Source organism: Serinus canaria, chromosome 5 (assembly GCF_022539315.1).
Source record: "Serinus canaria isolate serCan28SL12 chromosome 5, serCan2020, whole genome shotgun sequence".
In the NCBI taxonomy this organism is placed as follows: domain Eukaryota; kingdom Metazoa; phylum Chordata; class Aves; order Passeriformes; family Fringillidae; genus Serinus; species Serinus canaria.
Window position 1 is genome coordinate 32019649 of NC_066319.1, and position 14928 is coordinate 32034576.

General features: G+C 44.8%; 1 protein-coding gene across 6 annotated transcripts in view; it reads left to right on the forward strand.

Annotated features, from left to right (window-relative positions):
* Nucleotides 1-497: 497 nt before the first annotated feature.
* Nucleotides 498-14928, forward strand: part of MEIS2 (Meis homeobox 2) — a 173703-nt gene continuing 159272 nt past the window's right edge. For 2 of the 6 annotated variants that reach the window (XM_050975618.1, XM_050975621.1), the window contains exons 1-7: nt 644-738; nt 1777-2073; nt 3068-3300; nt 4935-5076; nt 5593-5643; nt 6425-6475; nt 7376-7525. In XM_050975618.1, the coding sequence (XP_050831575.1) occupies nt 2062-2073; nt 3068-3300; nt 4935-5076; nt 5593-5643; nt 6425-6475; nt 7376-7525 (639 nt within the window). In that variant the 5' untranslated portion in view covers nt 644-738; nt 1777-2061. Of the gene's footprint in view, nt 739-1776; nt 2074-2479; nt 2548-3067; nt 3301-4934; nt 5077-5592; nt 5644-6424; nt 6476-7375; nt 7526-14928 lie in introns of those variants that run through there. The other 4 variants (XM_050975619.1, XM_050975616.1, XM_050975617.1 and 1 more) reach the window with 4 other exon arrangements.

The window sequence follows — 14928 nt, forward strand, 5'->3', positions numbered from 1 at the left end:
GTGTGTGTGTGTGTGCCTGTGTGTTCGGAAAAGTTCATTTGGTACTCAAGGGTGTGTGGGGGGGTGCATCATCTCACTTAATTTGCTAAATAACCCCACTGTAATTAGCACTACCATTAGAAGGCATTACCGAGCTAATACTCCAGCATACATTCCACAAGCGCAACGTCGATAAACGGTAAAGTCCAGCAACACACACACGTAAATACTGTGCTCACCGCCGGATCCGCTCAAAACGAACATGCAAACAGAAATCTACATAACATCTGGATCTCTCCTACAAAAGACGGAGCATGACTTTGTTTTTAAGCCCTTTACAAAGCCTGGCAGCCTAATCGCAAAACTAGAAGGGATTTCCCCCCTTCCCTCCGCCTCTCCCCGCCTCCCCCCCCCTCCTCAAGACATCCAGAGCGTGTTTGATAGCAGCGATCACTTAATGAAGAGCGGTGCCCAACACGGTTTGAACGAGGCGTTCTCTTCATGCCCTGGAAAATTAATTTTTAGCGGAGCACAATGAGTTGTCGGAGGGCAGCGGCGCGGCGCGCCGGCGGGCCCGGGCGCGCGGGCCCGGAGCAGCCTCCCCGCGGCCGGGGGCAGAGCGGCTCCGCGCGCCCCCCCCGCGCGCTGTAGCTCCCGGTACCCGAGCTCGCGCACCGCGCGCGGCAGCGGCCGGAGCCGGCGACCCGAGCCAGCGGCCCCGCGCGCCGCCAGACGCCCGACACCGCGGGTAATCGGAAGGTATTTGGTTGCTCAAATAATCTAGCGCGAACCGACCCGGGGCCGGGCTTCTACCGCACTTTTCTTCTCGCTCTCTGCAGTTTCCCCTGCCTCTCCCCCCTCTCGCACACACGCACTCTCCCTGTCCTTCCTCCCCTGCCTCCCTCCCTCGCTCCCTCCCTCGCTCCCTCCCTCCCTCCTCCCTCCCTCGCTCCCTCCCTCCCTCCCTCCCGCTCGCACGCTCGCTCGCTCGCTCCTTCCTACACGCCGTGCTTCGCTCGGGGCAGGGGCTGCTGCGCGGCTCCCCCCGCGCGGCGCCGCGGCCGCCCCGCCGCCGCGCTGCGCATCCCCGGCGCTCCGCCGGCTGGGGCGCCCCGCCGCCCCGCGCCCGCGCCCGCCGCCGCGCCCCGCCGCTCCCCGCCGCCGCCGCTCCCCGCCGCCGCTCCCCGCCGCCGCCGCCGCCGCGCTGCAGGACTGGCTATGGCCACCACTACTTCCGGGTTCCGTCACTTCATTCTCCCGCCGATCAGCGCCGCAAAACTGAGCCTCTTCTATAAGGCAGCCGGCAGCCAACCTGCCAACACTTACTGACACTCACTCATCCCAGGGAGTGAGGGAGAGAGGGAGACAAAATACCTGCCGGGAGGAGGAAAAAAAAAAAAAAAAAAGGAGAGAGGGGGAAGTCCGGGCTTTGCAAACTATTCAATTTTTCTTCGCATCTTTCCCCACCCCCCTTCACAAGTACTTTGAAAAAAACAAAACAAAACCAAAACCAACAACCCTATAAGCGATCCTAAAAGGCAAAACCCGAGCACGGAGTTACTGGAAGAAGAAACCGGGGTTAAAAAGATTCCTCCTCTCTTCTTCATCATCATCAACCATCATTCATTCACTACCTTGACATTCCCTGGCTTTGATTGACAGCTGGAGTGGCAAAAAGCCATGAGACACGACAGTTTGGTTACATGTGGGTTGCTGACGGGCCGATCGTAACCTTCAGTTTGGGGGCTTGACAATTTTTTTTTTTTTTTTTTTTTTTTTTTTTTTTTTTTTGCATAGAGAAAGAAAAAAGGAAAAAGAGAGACAGAAAAAGGAAAGAGAAAGAGACAGAAAAAAGAAGAAAACACAGAAACTCATCGTGGTTCTTGACTGTTTTTTATATATTGTCGTTGTTATTGTTGTTGTTATTACTATTATTTACCCATATTGGAGGATAGGAGAAGTCTATAAGTGGGTTGCAAAAAAAAAAAAAAAAAGGAATCTTCTTCACTCTAAATCACTTTCTTTGCTGGACTGGGATATTAAATATACGACACATCCAGGAGTTTATTGGAGCGCAGACTGATGGCGCAAAGGGTAGGTTTAAATCTCCAACACTTACCTATATATAAATCCTCTCTTAAGAGGGGCCTGTCCGATTTGCTCTCCTCTGTTGCTGCTGATGATGGCGGCCACTATTAAAAAATAGCAGCAAAAATTATTCGCTGGCTTTCTGTGTGTGTGCATGAGTGTCTCTGTGTGTGTGTCTCTCTGCAATTGTTCCACGCTTTTTTCCTCTCTAGCTTTTTCCCCAGCAGCGCGAATTCCCTGCTCTCTGCCTGCTCAGTAGCACGGGTTTCACAGGGGAAAGCTTGCTGCTGCTGCTGCTGCTGCCGCCGCTACTGCTGCTGCCTAGCAAAGAATAAGAAATACATATGTGTGTCTGTGTATATACGAATGTATATATATGTATACACATATAGCTGCTTTCTTTTTTTTTTTTTTTTTTTTTTTTTTTCTGTCTCTGGCTGTGACAAGGACAAGGGGAATTGCCACTAAATAATGTTTCTGGTAACTTTCAGATTATTTTCCCCTTTATCTACCTCCCTCCTCCCGATACACCCTACCTTTTTTCTCTCCTTTCTAGTGTTGATTTATTTATCTAGTTGGTTTTGATTCTGCTTGTTTATTTTTTTTTTCTTCTTTTCTAATGCAGAGTAACTCTAGTTTCTCTCCTCCGTTTCCTTCCTTTTCATCCCTGTTTCCTTGTTAGCGTTTCTCCTGCCTGTGCTGAAGAGGACCATCTTCCCCCACACACTCAGACAGGCAAACGCACTTTCCCCTTTTACCTCTTCTCGCACCCCCACTCCTCCTTCAGCCCCTCCAGCCTCTGCTCCCGGTCCCAGTTGATTTCATTTTGAGCATTTCTCTCTCTGTTGTGCCTGTTCTTGTTTTGTTTTGCTCTGTTTGTGTCTGTCCGGGCGCTTTACTCTCTTCTGACTTTTGTTGTTGTTGTTTGTTTGTTTTCTTATTCTCCCCTCTCTTCTCCTCTTTCTTTTTCTTTCTTCTCTTCCGGCCCGCTTTTTGACAGTACGATGAGCTGCCCCACTACGGCGGGATGGACGGAGTAGGGGTGCCGGCGTCCATGTACGGGGACCCCCACGCCCCCCGGCCGATCCCCCCGGTGCACCACCTCAACCATGGGCCGCCGCTCCACGCCGGACAGCACTACGGCGCCCACGCCCCGCACCCCAATGTCATGCCGGCCAGCATGGGCTCCGCTGTCAACGACGCTCTGAAGCGGGACAAGGATGCGATCTACGGGTAGGTGCCGCCGGGCCGCCCGGCGCCAGGGCCCGGCTCCGCAGCGCTGGTGCCCCCGGAGCGGCCGGGGCAGGAGCAGGAGCCGGGCGGGCAGCGGGAGCTCCCGCGGGGCCGCGGCGGCAGCGGCCAGCCGGGCCCCGGAGCGGAGTGGGGCGGGGGGAGCCCGGAGAGTCCGGAGGGAAGACAGCGGCAGGGCAGCCCCCGGCAGCCCGCTCAGGAGCGAGACCCGCGCGGTGGCACTGCCGTGGCCGGCGATCTCGGGACGAGGGCGATTTCGGGACGAGGGCGATCCCAGCCTGACTCGGCTGAGGTGCCAGCAGCCACGGGAAATGGGTGCTGGAAAACAGACCTTCCTGGGACAGAGGCTGGGTTAGAGAGAGGTGATGTTGCCTTGTCCTTCCATTTTTCTTTTTTTATTTATTCGGTTTTTCCTCTTTTCTGAGGTTTTTTTTTTGGTGTTTTTTTTTTTTTGGGGGGGGGTATTTTCTTACCCGCGGGGGTTTTTAAAAATTTCTTGGAAAGGCCCCATTTAGGAGTTAGAGACTCTCATTGCTCTGGATTTTAGTTGGAGAAGTGTTGTTCTGGTGTTCTCTGTGCCATAATACCACTCTTCCAACTTTGTAAATAAAGAGCTATTCACATCGCGGAAGGTAGCAAGAATAAAAGGGATTCACTTCTTGCAAGCAGCTCTTCCCAGTGACAGAAGACATAAATGCATTGGGAGCAATGAGCTGAATTTTCTATTTAGAAAAGAAAGAACATGAGGAAAAAGAAACCCATACCCAGCAAAACTCAAGCCTGCACCAGGGCTTTGCTTGGAGGGAATGACACTGATTCTCTTCAGTGTCTTTTGGAAAAAATACAAACTGATCCTAAAAGGAGAGCTAGTAACATCTATGACAGAGTGTGGGGCCTGGATCAGACACCAAAGGGGAAAAGAAACAAATGCATGCTTACTACTTAGCAAGCAGATAATTTTTTTTTCTGACTACACCAACTATGGGAAAATATTTCGCGAAGTGCTCCCTTCCTCCACCCCCTCCCCAGCTCACTTATCTGGACAGATGGTATTTTACTTGGGTGTGCTTCCTAAGCCAGGAAACTTCACCACATTTTTGTTAGCAGGCCCCTTGAAAAATAAAATTACGTATTAAGTAGTTTGCAGTTTGCCTAGCTGTACTCTCGTTTTAGGTCATAGCTGGAGGGTAGGGATGGGATCTTCCAGGTTTTGCGGTATTTTAAGCTGTGGCAAAAGTGTAACATTCTCAGTTGAGCTGCTGCTGAGCACGTTCGGTGCCTTGTGCGTTTAGAGAGGTCACTTTTGTCCTCGTCGGTGAGGACTGCACGGGGAATGTGGTCCGGGCATCGCAATTTCAAAATTTAAAAAAAAAAAACCCCAAACAAGCAAAACAACAACAGCCAGCTCACCACCAAAACCAATATTTTTATTTTAAAATCTGGTTCTCCACTGCTCTGCCCGGGGCATTAGTGCGAGACTGCAGAGTGTGGCTGTGTCCGTGCGTCCGTGTCTGTTCGTCCGTGCATTAAAGAAAAAAAAATACTTGTTGATTACAGCTCTTCTTTCCCCCTCTTCCCCACCCCCTCCCCTCTCTTTGTGTGCCACCGCCCGGTAGGCACCCGTTGTTCCCCCTCTTAGCTCTGGTCTTTGAGAAGTGCGAGCTGGCGACCTGCACACCCCGGGAGCCCGGCGTGGCCGGCGGGGACGTCTGCTCCTCCGACTCCTTCAACGAGGACATCGCCGTCTTCGCTAAACAGGTCCGGCACCTCTCCCCCCGCCCCCGACCCTCACCAGCGCTCCCGCCGCCTCCTCAGCGCCTCGACCCTCACGGCCGGGCGCTGGCAGGGGCAGCCTCCCCTTCCCCCGGCGCCCCCTCTCCGGAGGGGCGGGGGTGCGCCCTGATGGCCCGGCTGGCCCTGACCTCCCCCCCTGCCGGCAGCCCCTCCACGCTGCCGGGCTCGGACTCTCGGGCCTTGCCCTCCTGCATTAGTTGTAGGGAAAGGTAGCTGTGGCCGAGTTTTGGAGGCAGAGGGAGCGGGAGGGGAAGCAGGCAGGGGACCCACGGGAGAAGGCTCCCGTGGGACCGGCGGTCGGCTCAGTGCCGGACCGGCAGGAGCGGAGCGGGCTTCTCTGCACAGCTCGGTGACCCAGGGCGTTCAGCCGGATTTTGGTACCGACCGGTTTTGTCAAAGGGGTTTTCCCCTTTCGGCCGATGCGGTTACGGGGGTAAAGACAGCAGCTGTATTTCACGCCGCTTTTCCTTCTTCTTGCAGGTCCGCGCCGAGAAACCACTTTTTTCTTCAAATCCAGAGTTGGACAATTTGGTAAGGCCTGCTCCATGTTCCATCGCACTCCCCTCTCGCCCTTCCCGACCCCTCCGCCCGCTGCCGGCAGGCTCCCTCCTCCGCCCCGGGACCGGGCCGAGCGGTGCGGCCGGGCAGCGGCTGCCGGGCCGGGTACCGGGCTGCGTCGGCATGGGAGCGGGGCGCCGCCCGGTCGGCAAGTTGCCGTCAAGGGGCTTCAAAGAGCTTTATTCTTAGAGCCAGTCAGAGCAAAGTCTCAAGCCCCAGTGCATGGCAAAGCTGAGTTTGAAAGCCACGGGAAGCTAAAAGTGAAGGAAGTAACTGCTTAAGAAGAGAGAGCTGGAGATTTCTAATGTAATTCTTTTGCTAATGTGAACGATTTCAATATTCAAAGTGCCTAAATCCGCTTGTAAAGAAGATGCCAAACTATTCAAACACACATTCACCCCCCCTTTCTCCTGCGGGAGGGGGTGGGGGTGGGAGCGTGTGTTTGACTTCTCTGCGAACCTTCAGGGATGAGGGCCGGGGTGCTAAGAGGGGAACGAGGCGAGGAAGAGGTTTTCTCCAAGATCGCGGTAATAAAGCGCTAATCACCGCTCCTGGAATAAATATGATAAAAATCAAGTGTTTAGGTTAAAGTTGATCAAAATTGTTAAAGCGTGACCAATGAGCTAAAATCCTGTATAGTGACGGCGCGCCCTGACAATCCCCTTCTCCCCCTTTCCCACTCGGGCTCGCGGCTCTGCCCAGCCCCCGTGCTCCTGTCTCCCACGTAACCCCTTGCTCAAAACTTTTCTTGCAGATGATCCAAGCAATACAAGTACTAAGGTTTCATCTTTTGGAATTAGAAAAGGTAAGAGGCACGGAGGTGGGCGGGGGGCACACCATTCCCTGCCCCCTCGCCCTCTGCCCCCCCTCCCCCGCCCCCCAGCTCCCTTCCTCCCGACTGTTTGGGCTGACTTGTAAACACGGCCAGAGAAGATAGGGGTAATGCATTGTGACACTGTAACCTGTGCCATCAGAGCATGTGACACCCGACAGACATGCCCAGACCGTTTTTTCCCCTTTTTGTGTGTGTGTAATTTCAATATTTATTAATACTAAATATTAAACCCCTTTCATCCTTCCTACCCCTTTCCTCAGTAGAAGCTCTTTTTCCCACTCAGAAATACTGTGTTTAACAAAAAGAAATTAAACCACTCGTTCTCCTCTCCGGCTCTGGCAGGCACATTAACCCCAACCAAGGACTAAATGTTTGGAAGAGGCAGGGGCCCCTGCGAGGCGTGGGCAGGGGCTGTGCCCTGGGACAAGAATGGCTCTTCCCACAACCTCAGCAAGTAGCTTCATTTTACTGCTCCCGGCCATATAAACCTTTTTTTAGCCCCGGTTGAAACTGATCACGTCCCGAGTGACTAGTTGTACCTGTCTGGGTTGTGTATGCTCCGGAGATACCACCTGGGTCCAGCTCCCAGTGTTCCGATGTTATCACCAAATCCGATTTTCTTCAGCACTCAAGTCCGAGCCCACTATCTCTCTCTCTCTAACTTGTTGCTACAGCAAGTCTCTAGAGAATAATATGTGCTGCAACAATTTCTCTATTGTTTCCTTGCCTTCAACTATTGTCCCTCTTAATTAGAGTTACTTGTGGAGTAGATCAGAGGATTGAACTTGTTACAAAAAAAAAAAAAAAAAAAAGGGCCAAAATACGATATGTAGCCATTAGTGATTCTATTATTCTTGTTATTCTTTTCAGGTTCATGAATTGTGTGATAATTTCTGCCATCGGTACATTAGTTGTTTGAAAGGAAAAATGCCAATAGACCTCGTTATTGATGAAAGGGATGGCAGCTCCAAATCAGACCATGAAGAACTCTCAGGATCTTCCACAAATTTAGCTGATCATGTAAGTCATCCTGTTTTCTTTATGACACTGTTTAAGTTTTCAACCTGCTTAGAGGACCTGTTCTGGATTTCCTTGCTCTGCTGCCGTTGTCTGTTAGTATTATTGCTACTTTAACTTCCTACAAGCTTGAATCCCATCTTCAAACTTTCTTCTGCTTTGCAGAGTTTAGAAATGCAAAAGGCTCCTTCAGTTTTCCTCTGTAAAGCATCGAGTTTGCAATGGTTTGTAAAGTTTCCTAGTCTGGGTGGCTTGGAAAGCTAGCAAACTGTTGGTTTGATGTGGGGATCAGTGCTTTCTCCTGTTCTTTGCCAACGTTGTAATCAATGCATCAATGTAAGGAAACACAGACAAGAAAGTTAGGAAGAAAGTTTGCTGATTTGCTCCCCCCTCCCCTCTCGTGGAGATGACAAGTGATGAGAATTATTGGCAATACTACACTACATTAAAAAAAGGGGTTAGCACATTAGAGTTTCCAATGCTTTTGCTTTATAGCAACTTATTGTCAGAATATGGACTTATTGCCAAACGCCTGAAGCATCTTCATAATAAAAGACAGTAACCTTGATGAAGCAATTATTAACAATGTATTACAGAAAGTTGGAGAGAATGATGATTGAGTAACCGTAGGTTAGCGGTTGATTTTAACACTTCAGGAGTTGGTGAATTAGTGTAATGTGTGTAGTACTGAACAGTGGTGTGCATGAAAAGGAGAATGCCTTTGTTTTTCTGGGTTTTGGAGTGGCTCCTCTGGTCCTTCAAAAGACGTAGATGCAGAGAGACTTTGGGATGTGGAGGGAAAGATTGCAGCTGGTACAGCAGAAAAGGAAAGGAATAGCTCTGGGTAAAAAGGGTGGGTGTGAATTCCACTTTATTTATAGGAACGCATCCCTGGGGGGCAAAGGGGTTTATACAGTCTTAGATTCAATTGAACTAATAATCTAAATGATAGAGTCTAATATTTTAGCGGTTGAAATATTAATTTAACACCCGGTGTGAAGTTAACCATGCTTTCTGCACAGGCGCCCGCCTTTATTTCCCAGTGTGTTAAGAAGAGTAGCTGGAAGCCCAGGGAGAATGAGCTTTCTAGGAGCTTTTGTTTCCTTTGAAAACATGTTGGTTTTGTGTGTATTTGGTAATTACATTAGACCTGGACTGAAGCTGAATTGGAAATAAAATAATAATAAATTCTTCTGAATGTCCCCCTTCTGGCGTAGCTTAGTTACGGGAAATATTTTTGGACCCAAGCCTTAGCTTTCATTTTCTCATTTGTATTCAGTAAACATTGCATGACAAGGTTTGTGCTATGTTTTACACTTTAAATCTATTATTTTGAGAGGAAAAAAAAGTATGCAGACCTTCCTTAAAGTTTCTCTGTTTTTCAGCTAACTCACATGTAGGTAATAAACTCCACGAGGCATGACACAATTTCAAAAATATTTGTTTCATGGCATTTTACAACCTTAAATTCGTGGGCATAAGTATTCTGGGAGAGTACTAGAAAAGAAATTGAAATGAGTGGCAACCTGAAAGATAGTGAGTCACTGTGTAAAATTTAGAGAAACAGGAAAAAAAAAAATACATGTTTCTCCAGTACAGTTTCTTTACAAGTGTGTTTCAAGTGGAAGTGTAGAAATGGAGCATGCTTATGTTTATATGGAAGAGATTAGATAAACTAGCCTGTTTAGGGTTCTGGCAGATGGCAAATGCTCAAGCCAATTTGCAGTGCTCCATTATAATATTTAAATTCACACACAATGATAGGACAGGAGTGGAGGGGGTTAGCATTTTGATAATTTGGTAACTATTATCTTCCCTAAGAAGAATCTCCTCTTGCTTTTGTAGCCCCAAAAACAAACTCAAACAAATATGACAACCCATTTGTCTTGCACCCGTTAGGGTTTACCACTTCATTGGGTATTATAATTTAAAGCCTTTTACTTCCTGGAGATTTGAGCTATAACATTTTTACTTTAGCCCCCTGCTATTTGTTTTGAAAGGAAGCAATAATTTGTGCAACCAGAACACCAACTGGGAAATGAAGAGTTGTATCACATAGTTACATTTTATTCATGCGTTTTGGGAAATGTGTCTCCTTATTGGATTTTTTTTTTTTTTGTATATTAGCTTGTTTTTCCTGACAAAACTTTAACACCTTTTTATAGCTTAGTCAAACTACCATGTTTTATATTTGCACTGTACAATGTTCCAGTGGAAAGAAATGCATCTTTATTCACAGAAAAGGAAAAGGTTTAAAAAAATAGCTAATAGAAACACCCAAGTCTATTAAAAAATGAGCTATCATTTCTGAACATCTACCTGAAAATGTAGCAGTTCAAGCATGCAAATTTGTCCAATTTGGCTCTCCAGGTTTATTTTTTTTTCATTTGCCTTGATATGCATATTTAATATATAGCCTTAGGCTAGATCTCATTTGGTGAAAGTTGGTGTAGGGGTGATGATGAGCCACTTCAGAAGGACAGAGACAGCATGTTGTTTCCTCTGTTTTATGTATTGGCCCACTATTCTGATCTGGGGGTCTTCCCCTCATGGTTTTATTTGCACATGAAATACTAGGAACACTTCAACTGATTGGCTGTGAATAATGATAGCCCAAAAGAAGTGCAGGTTAATTTGTTGTGTGCCAAGGTTTCTCTCGTGGAGGTGACAGTTTGTGACAGCTGTTTGACACCCCAAAAATCCATACCCCTCTATTGTTATTACGTGGTGTAAAGCTACCCTCTGTGTGTTTAATGTGAATGTGAGGGGTGGTAGTAGTGGCAGAGCTGAATTAGGAACTAAGACAGCTCTCAGCTTCATTGTTTTTCTAGACCTTAAAACTGGCATGAAGGAAAGTAACCGAAAGAATTGTAGGATTAGCCAATATTTACCATAACACTTTAAATGGGGTGCTCAAATATTGCATGCTTCCCCTTTCAAAATCCACTGCTCTGCTATTTATATAACTTAATTGGGAACCAGACCCAAAACCAACAAAGGAATGAACTCTTCAGAGATATACCTGTACTGAAAAAAAGGAGACAGCTGAAAGTTGTTGTGCTGTACATGTTTGGTAATAAATGTGTTTATTGAATTTTATTTTAGTGCGCTATTAACTGTTATGTAGTATAGTTAGTGTAAAGGGTCCAGGGACTTGGTAGATCAAATAGTGTAGCTCTGGCCACAAGAAGCTGAAACTTTTGTTATTACTCTGCTGTGTTTAGTAAATATAACAGCCCATAATTAGTGTTTGAATTTTTAACACCCTTGGTTTTTTTATTGCTCTGAGGTATTAGCTGTAGATGGGAAGAAGGTAATTACAGCTGTGCCCTGGCTGAACCAGATTAGTTAGGGGGGAAAAAGATAAGAAAAGAGGGGAAAAAAGCCTTTGCAGCTGCAGTTCAAGTTCGGTTTCCAAGCGCAGACAATTTATTATTGTTCAACTAAACATACCGGGCCCTATCCTGAATTCTGTGTTCAGCCTAACACGCCTGATGAGATTGTTTGCAGATCTTTTTTTTCATATTTCAAGCTATTCAAATTTGAAAAACATGATGCTCATAAAATTTGGTGATTTTCAAACTCTTTTTGAACATATTATAACATTTTGTACTTTAATTACACTTTTGCAGCTGGCCTCACCTGGTGTCATACAATTCTTCCTTTAGTACAAACTTGTTTTGAAGCCTAGCAATTCTCCCATAGAAATTTATGGCTGTCCTTCTGCTGGCTTTTGTGGGAACAGTCTTTTTGATATTTGTTCATATGTTTTTGTAGCTCAGAGGTAATAATATATAGATCATAATTCCTAAAATATCATTAAACCAGACAGAAATAAACATACATGTCTTTTATAAAAAAAAGACTCTTGACAGATTAGAAATCCAACATCTTAGCCATAGAAGAGAAAGATTAGTCTGAATATTAAAACTTTCAGCTCTCACATGAGGAGATACTTTATTTTGTATTTTTGGATCTCCAGACAACATTTCTTTAGTATTTCTCCTCAAAGAATGGTCTCTGCAAATTCCTGACGTTTTGCAGATTAGAAAAAATAAAACCAGTTTAGTATATACCTGTTCCAGTGGTATAATTAAATCTTCAGATAAGATTTCACTGAGTAATGAAGAAGTAATTTGGGGCCTGATGCTATAGTCTGCAGGTATGCCACATTTTTGTGGAGTTCAATGGGAGTTTCGAGAAACACCAGATTAGACCCCAAAGGTGCCCTTTCTGTCTGTAGAGTCAGAAGGAAAACTGAGTAGCTGACTGTAACAGTAATAAGGCAAACTTAGAATGTACCTTAAGACTTAGGACACTGCTGTAGGCCCTTTCTTTCTTTTTTTTGTAGTGCCTTCTGAAGGGGCAAAGAGCATCAGGGACTTCCAAAACTGTAGTTAGTGTTGTGCATTTCTGCTTTTTGACGGGCCAAGGTACACTTCTGTCAACAGCTGTCTCAAATTTGAGTGCTTTAACTTTAAACTCTGTTCTCTCAAACTGAACCAATACTGTTTCTCAGTATCTATTTGATAACTGTGATCCCTTTTGGTTTGAGTTGTCTATCAGTATAGATGAAGTGTAGCCATACAGAATGACATAGAAGGACAATTAAAAAACCCTACACCCCTCTGATTTTTCAAGTCTCAGTTCCTTGGTGACAGGTGGATTACATGTCTGATTTCAATCTTAATTAGAAATACAAAACACACAGCTTTTCAGAATGCTGCCATGTTCTAGGAGAGTCAGAAATTGCTCCTGATGCTTTCTTCAAACGCAAAATCAAAGGACAAGAATTAAAACTGGTACATTTATGAAAAATATCTGATAGATTGCTGTGCCTTACTTTAGGTTTCAATTGTGTAACTCTAGTACAAAAAAAGTAATCATCTTAAGTATGCATCTTTTGGAAAATAAACCTGAGCGATACCAGGAGTAGTCTTTTTTAGAAAACATACATATTATGTCAAATTAGAGTTTTTCATGTCTTTTAGTCTTATTGTCCCTTTAAATAGTAAGTTTGTTATTAAATGCACTCTACGTGATCTCTGAGATACCATCCTGGACTTCACACACACCACACACAGACACAGATACACACACAGAAACCCGTGTGCATGCCTGTGACAGATTTCCATGTCCTGCATGGTCTGTAATAGTTTCATAATAAGGCTGTACCTCGACACAGATCTTTGGGGTATCAGTCATATCTGTCAGATCTTTGGGGTATCACTCATATCTGTCATTCCCCCGTGTTTACATGTGTTACTTGTAAGAACAAGGTGAGCAGGATTTGGATTGTGTTTGGGGGGAATAATGCCATCTGTATCAAGTAGTTCAGTTCAGTTTTGTAAAACTGAAAAAATAACTGAAACTGTATAGCCAAAAAAAAAACCCTGAAAAACTGGTAAAATTAATTTACCAGACCTTTGAGTCCAACCATGTTTAGAAATAATAAGCTTTATAGCCATTGTAGTTTCTTTTATAAAAACAAGTTGTGGGGTTTTTTTGTTCTTTTAAGATTAATGATTTTTTTCAATTTCATCTGATGAAATTATGTTGGGGCCTGATCCTGTCAGAGTTGTATACTTGAAACTTCAGTTAAAATATGCGAGTCAAATCTTGCTTAGCTCACTCACATGGGTATCAGCTGGCCTGATTGATTTTACTTCCCAGTTATAAATAAGAAGCAGATTCCTTATGGTTAATTGAGTCTTTAATATCACCATAAAAAGCTGTATGAGATCAGAATCAACCCTAGCAGGACTACATACACACACAAAAAGCTAGCCAGACTTTGCCCAGCAGATATTTTGGACATACAGAGTAAGAATTGCAATTTGTCAGAAGCTTATCCTATATCAAATTTCTCTGTTACAACATCTCTGTTTAAGAAATCCTGTAGTAGTTACAAACTCTTATGGTTTCCAGCAGATTTTCAGCATCAACAAAGGAGAAATGTGTCAGATTGGCTTTGTATGCCTTTTATCCTTTCTGTTGCTCTTTTCTAGATTTAGCAAAATTCAATGGTGATGCTAAGACAATTTTTTTTTTTTTTTTTTTTTTACTTTCAAGGGAAAAAGCACTGGCAAAATTGTGTTTTCTAGGGAAGGCCGTGTGTGTAAATGAGAAACAGTGGATAGCAGTGGAGTGATCTCCTGTGGCCCTGCTAGTACAAGCTTTCCCCATATTGTCTCCTGCTTTTATATTAATTACAACTTGCATTATCAGCTGTGAGTCTGTAGCCCAGCAAATAGAAAATACTGCCCCTGGAGACATAGCTTCTTGTATCTATTTTCCATCTCCTTCTATTGTGCTCTACTCAGTATTCACTGCTTTTCTCCTAGTAACACTGCTCTTTAACACAATTAGGTAAGAGCAAGAGGAGTACCATATTTGGCTCCCAATTATTAGAACTACTGGGAATAGATACATGTGTGCTGCTCACTTTCTACGGTATCTGGCATTAGTTTAGGTCATACATGTGTGAAATTTTTATAGCGTGTGCACGTACACAAAATAGACAATTCTGTTTTAGCAGATATCGTCCACATTCTTCAATGTGTTTCTGCAAAGTATATTACTAAACTTGCAAGAAGAAAAGAGAAGTCATGCTAGCAGTTTGTGTAATTTATCTAAAGCTATATGTTTGGTTGCTTTGTTTCCTTATTTTTAATTTTTTTTTTCAGTGTGATAACTCAATTCAAATGTTATTGAAACTAACAGAAGAATTGCAACTAATATTAGGGGGTTTTAGACTAGGCTCTCTTCAGGTACTTCAGCTATACTGGATGAAGTTTTCCAGTGAAGCACACTTTAAAGGTGCCATTTGGTTTGGGGATTTTTTTGGGGTTTTTTTTTTTGTTTTTTTTTTTGATGAAGGTGAGCATAAAATAAATACTTATGATTAGTCATTTGGCCAAGAATATTTTTTGAGGGATGTGAGGTTGGAAATTGTCTAGGGGAGAAACGGATCAATTCACTGACTCGTACAATGGTCTTAGTCCAAACCAAAAAAATGCTGCCTTTTTATGAGTCTGTAAACTCCACCCCTAAAATTATTTGTCATTTTCTATAATACTAGAGTCTAGCTATTTCTCTCCCTTTCAAATTCCTTCAACATTCTACTGTTGCATTTAGTAAATAGCTTATCTTATATTTTCTGTCCTCCAACAAAACTCTGCCAAATAGCTTCCTCAAGAATACTGTGTCACAAGAAATACATTGAATTCTCAATCAATACAGTGTGCCTTTCTCAAACCAGATCTACAAACTGAGGTCAAGAACAACTCAGCCTGGTAGAGACATCAAGTGTTTTCAGCTGTGGGAAGTCTCATTGAGTGATCCTTTCCACATTTTTACAGCTTTGAAACAGAAAGGCTGGTCTAGATTTTGAAATATTGCATGAT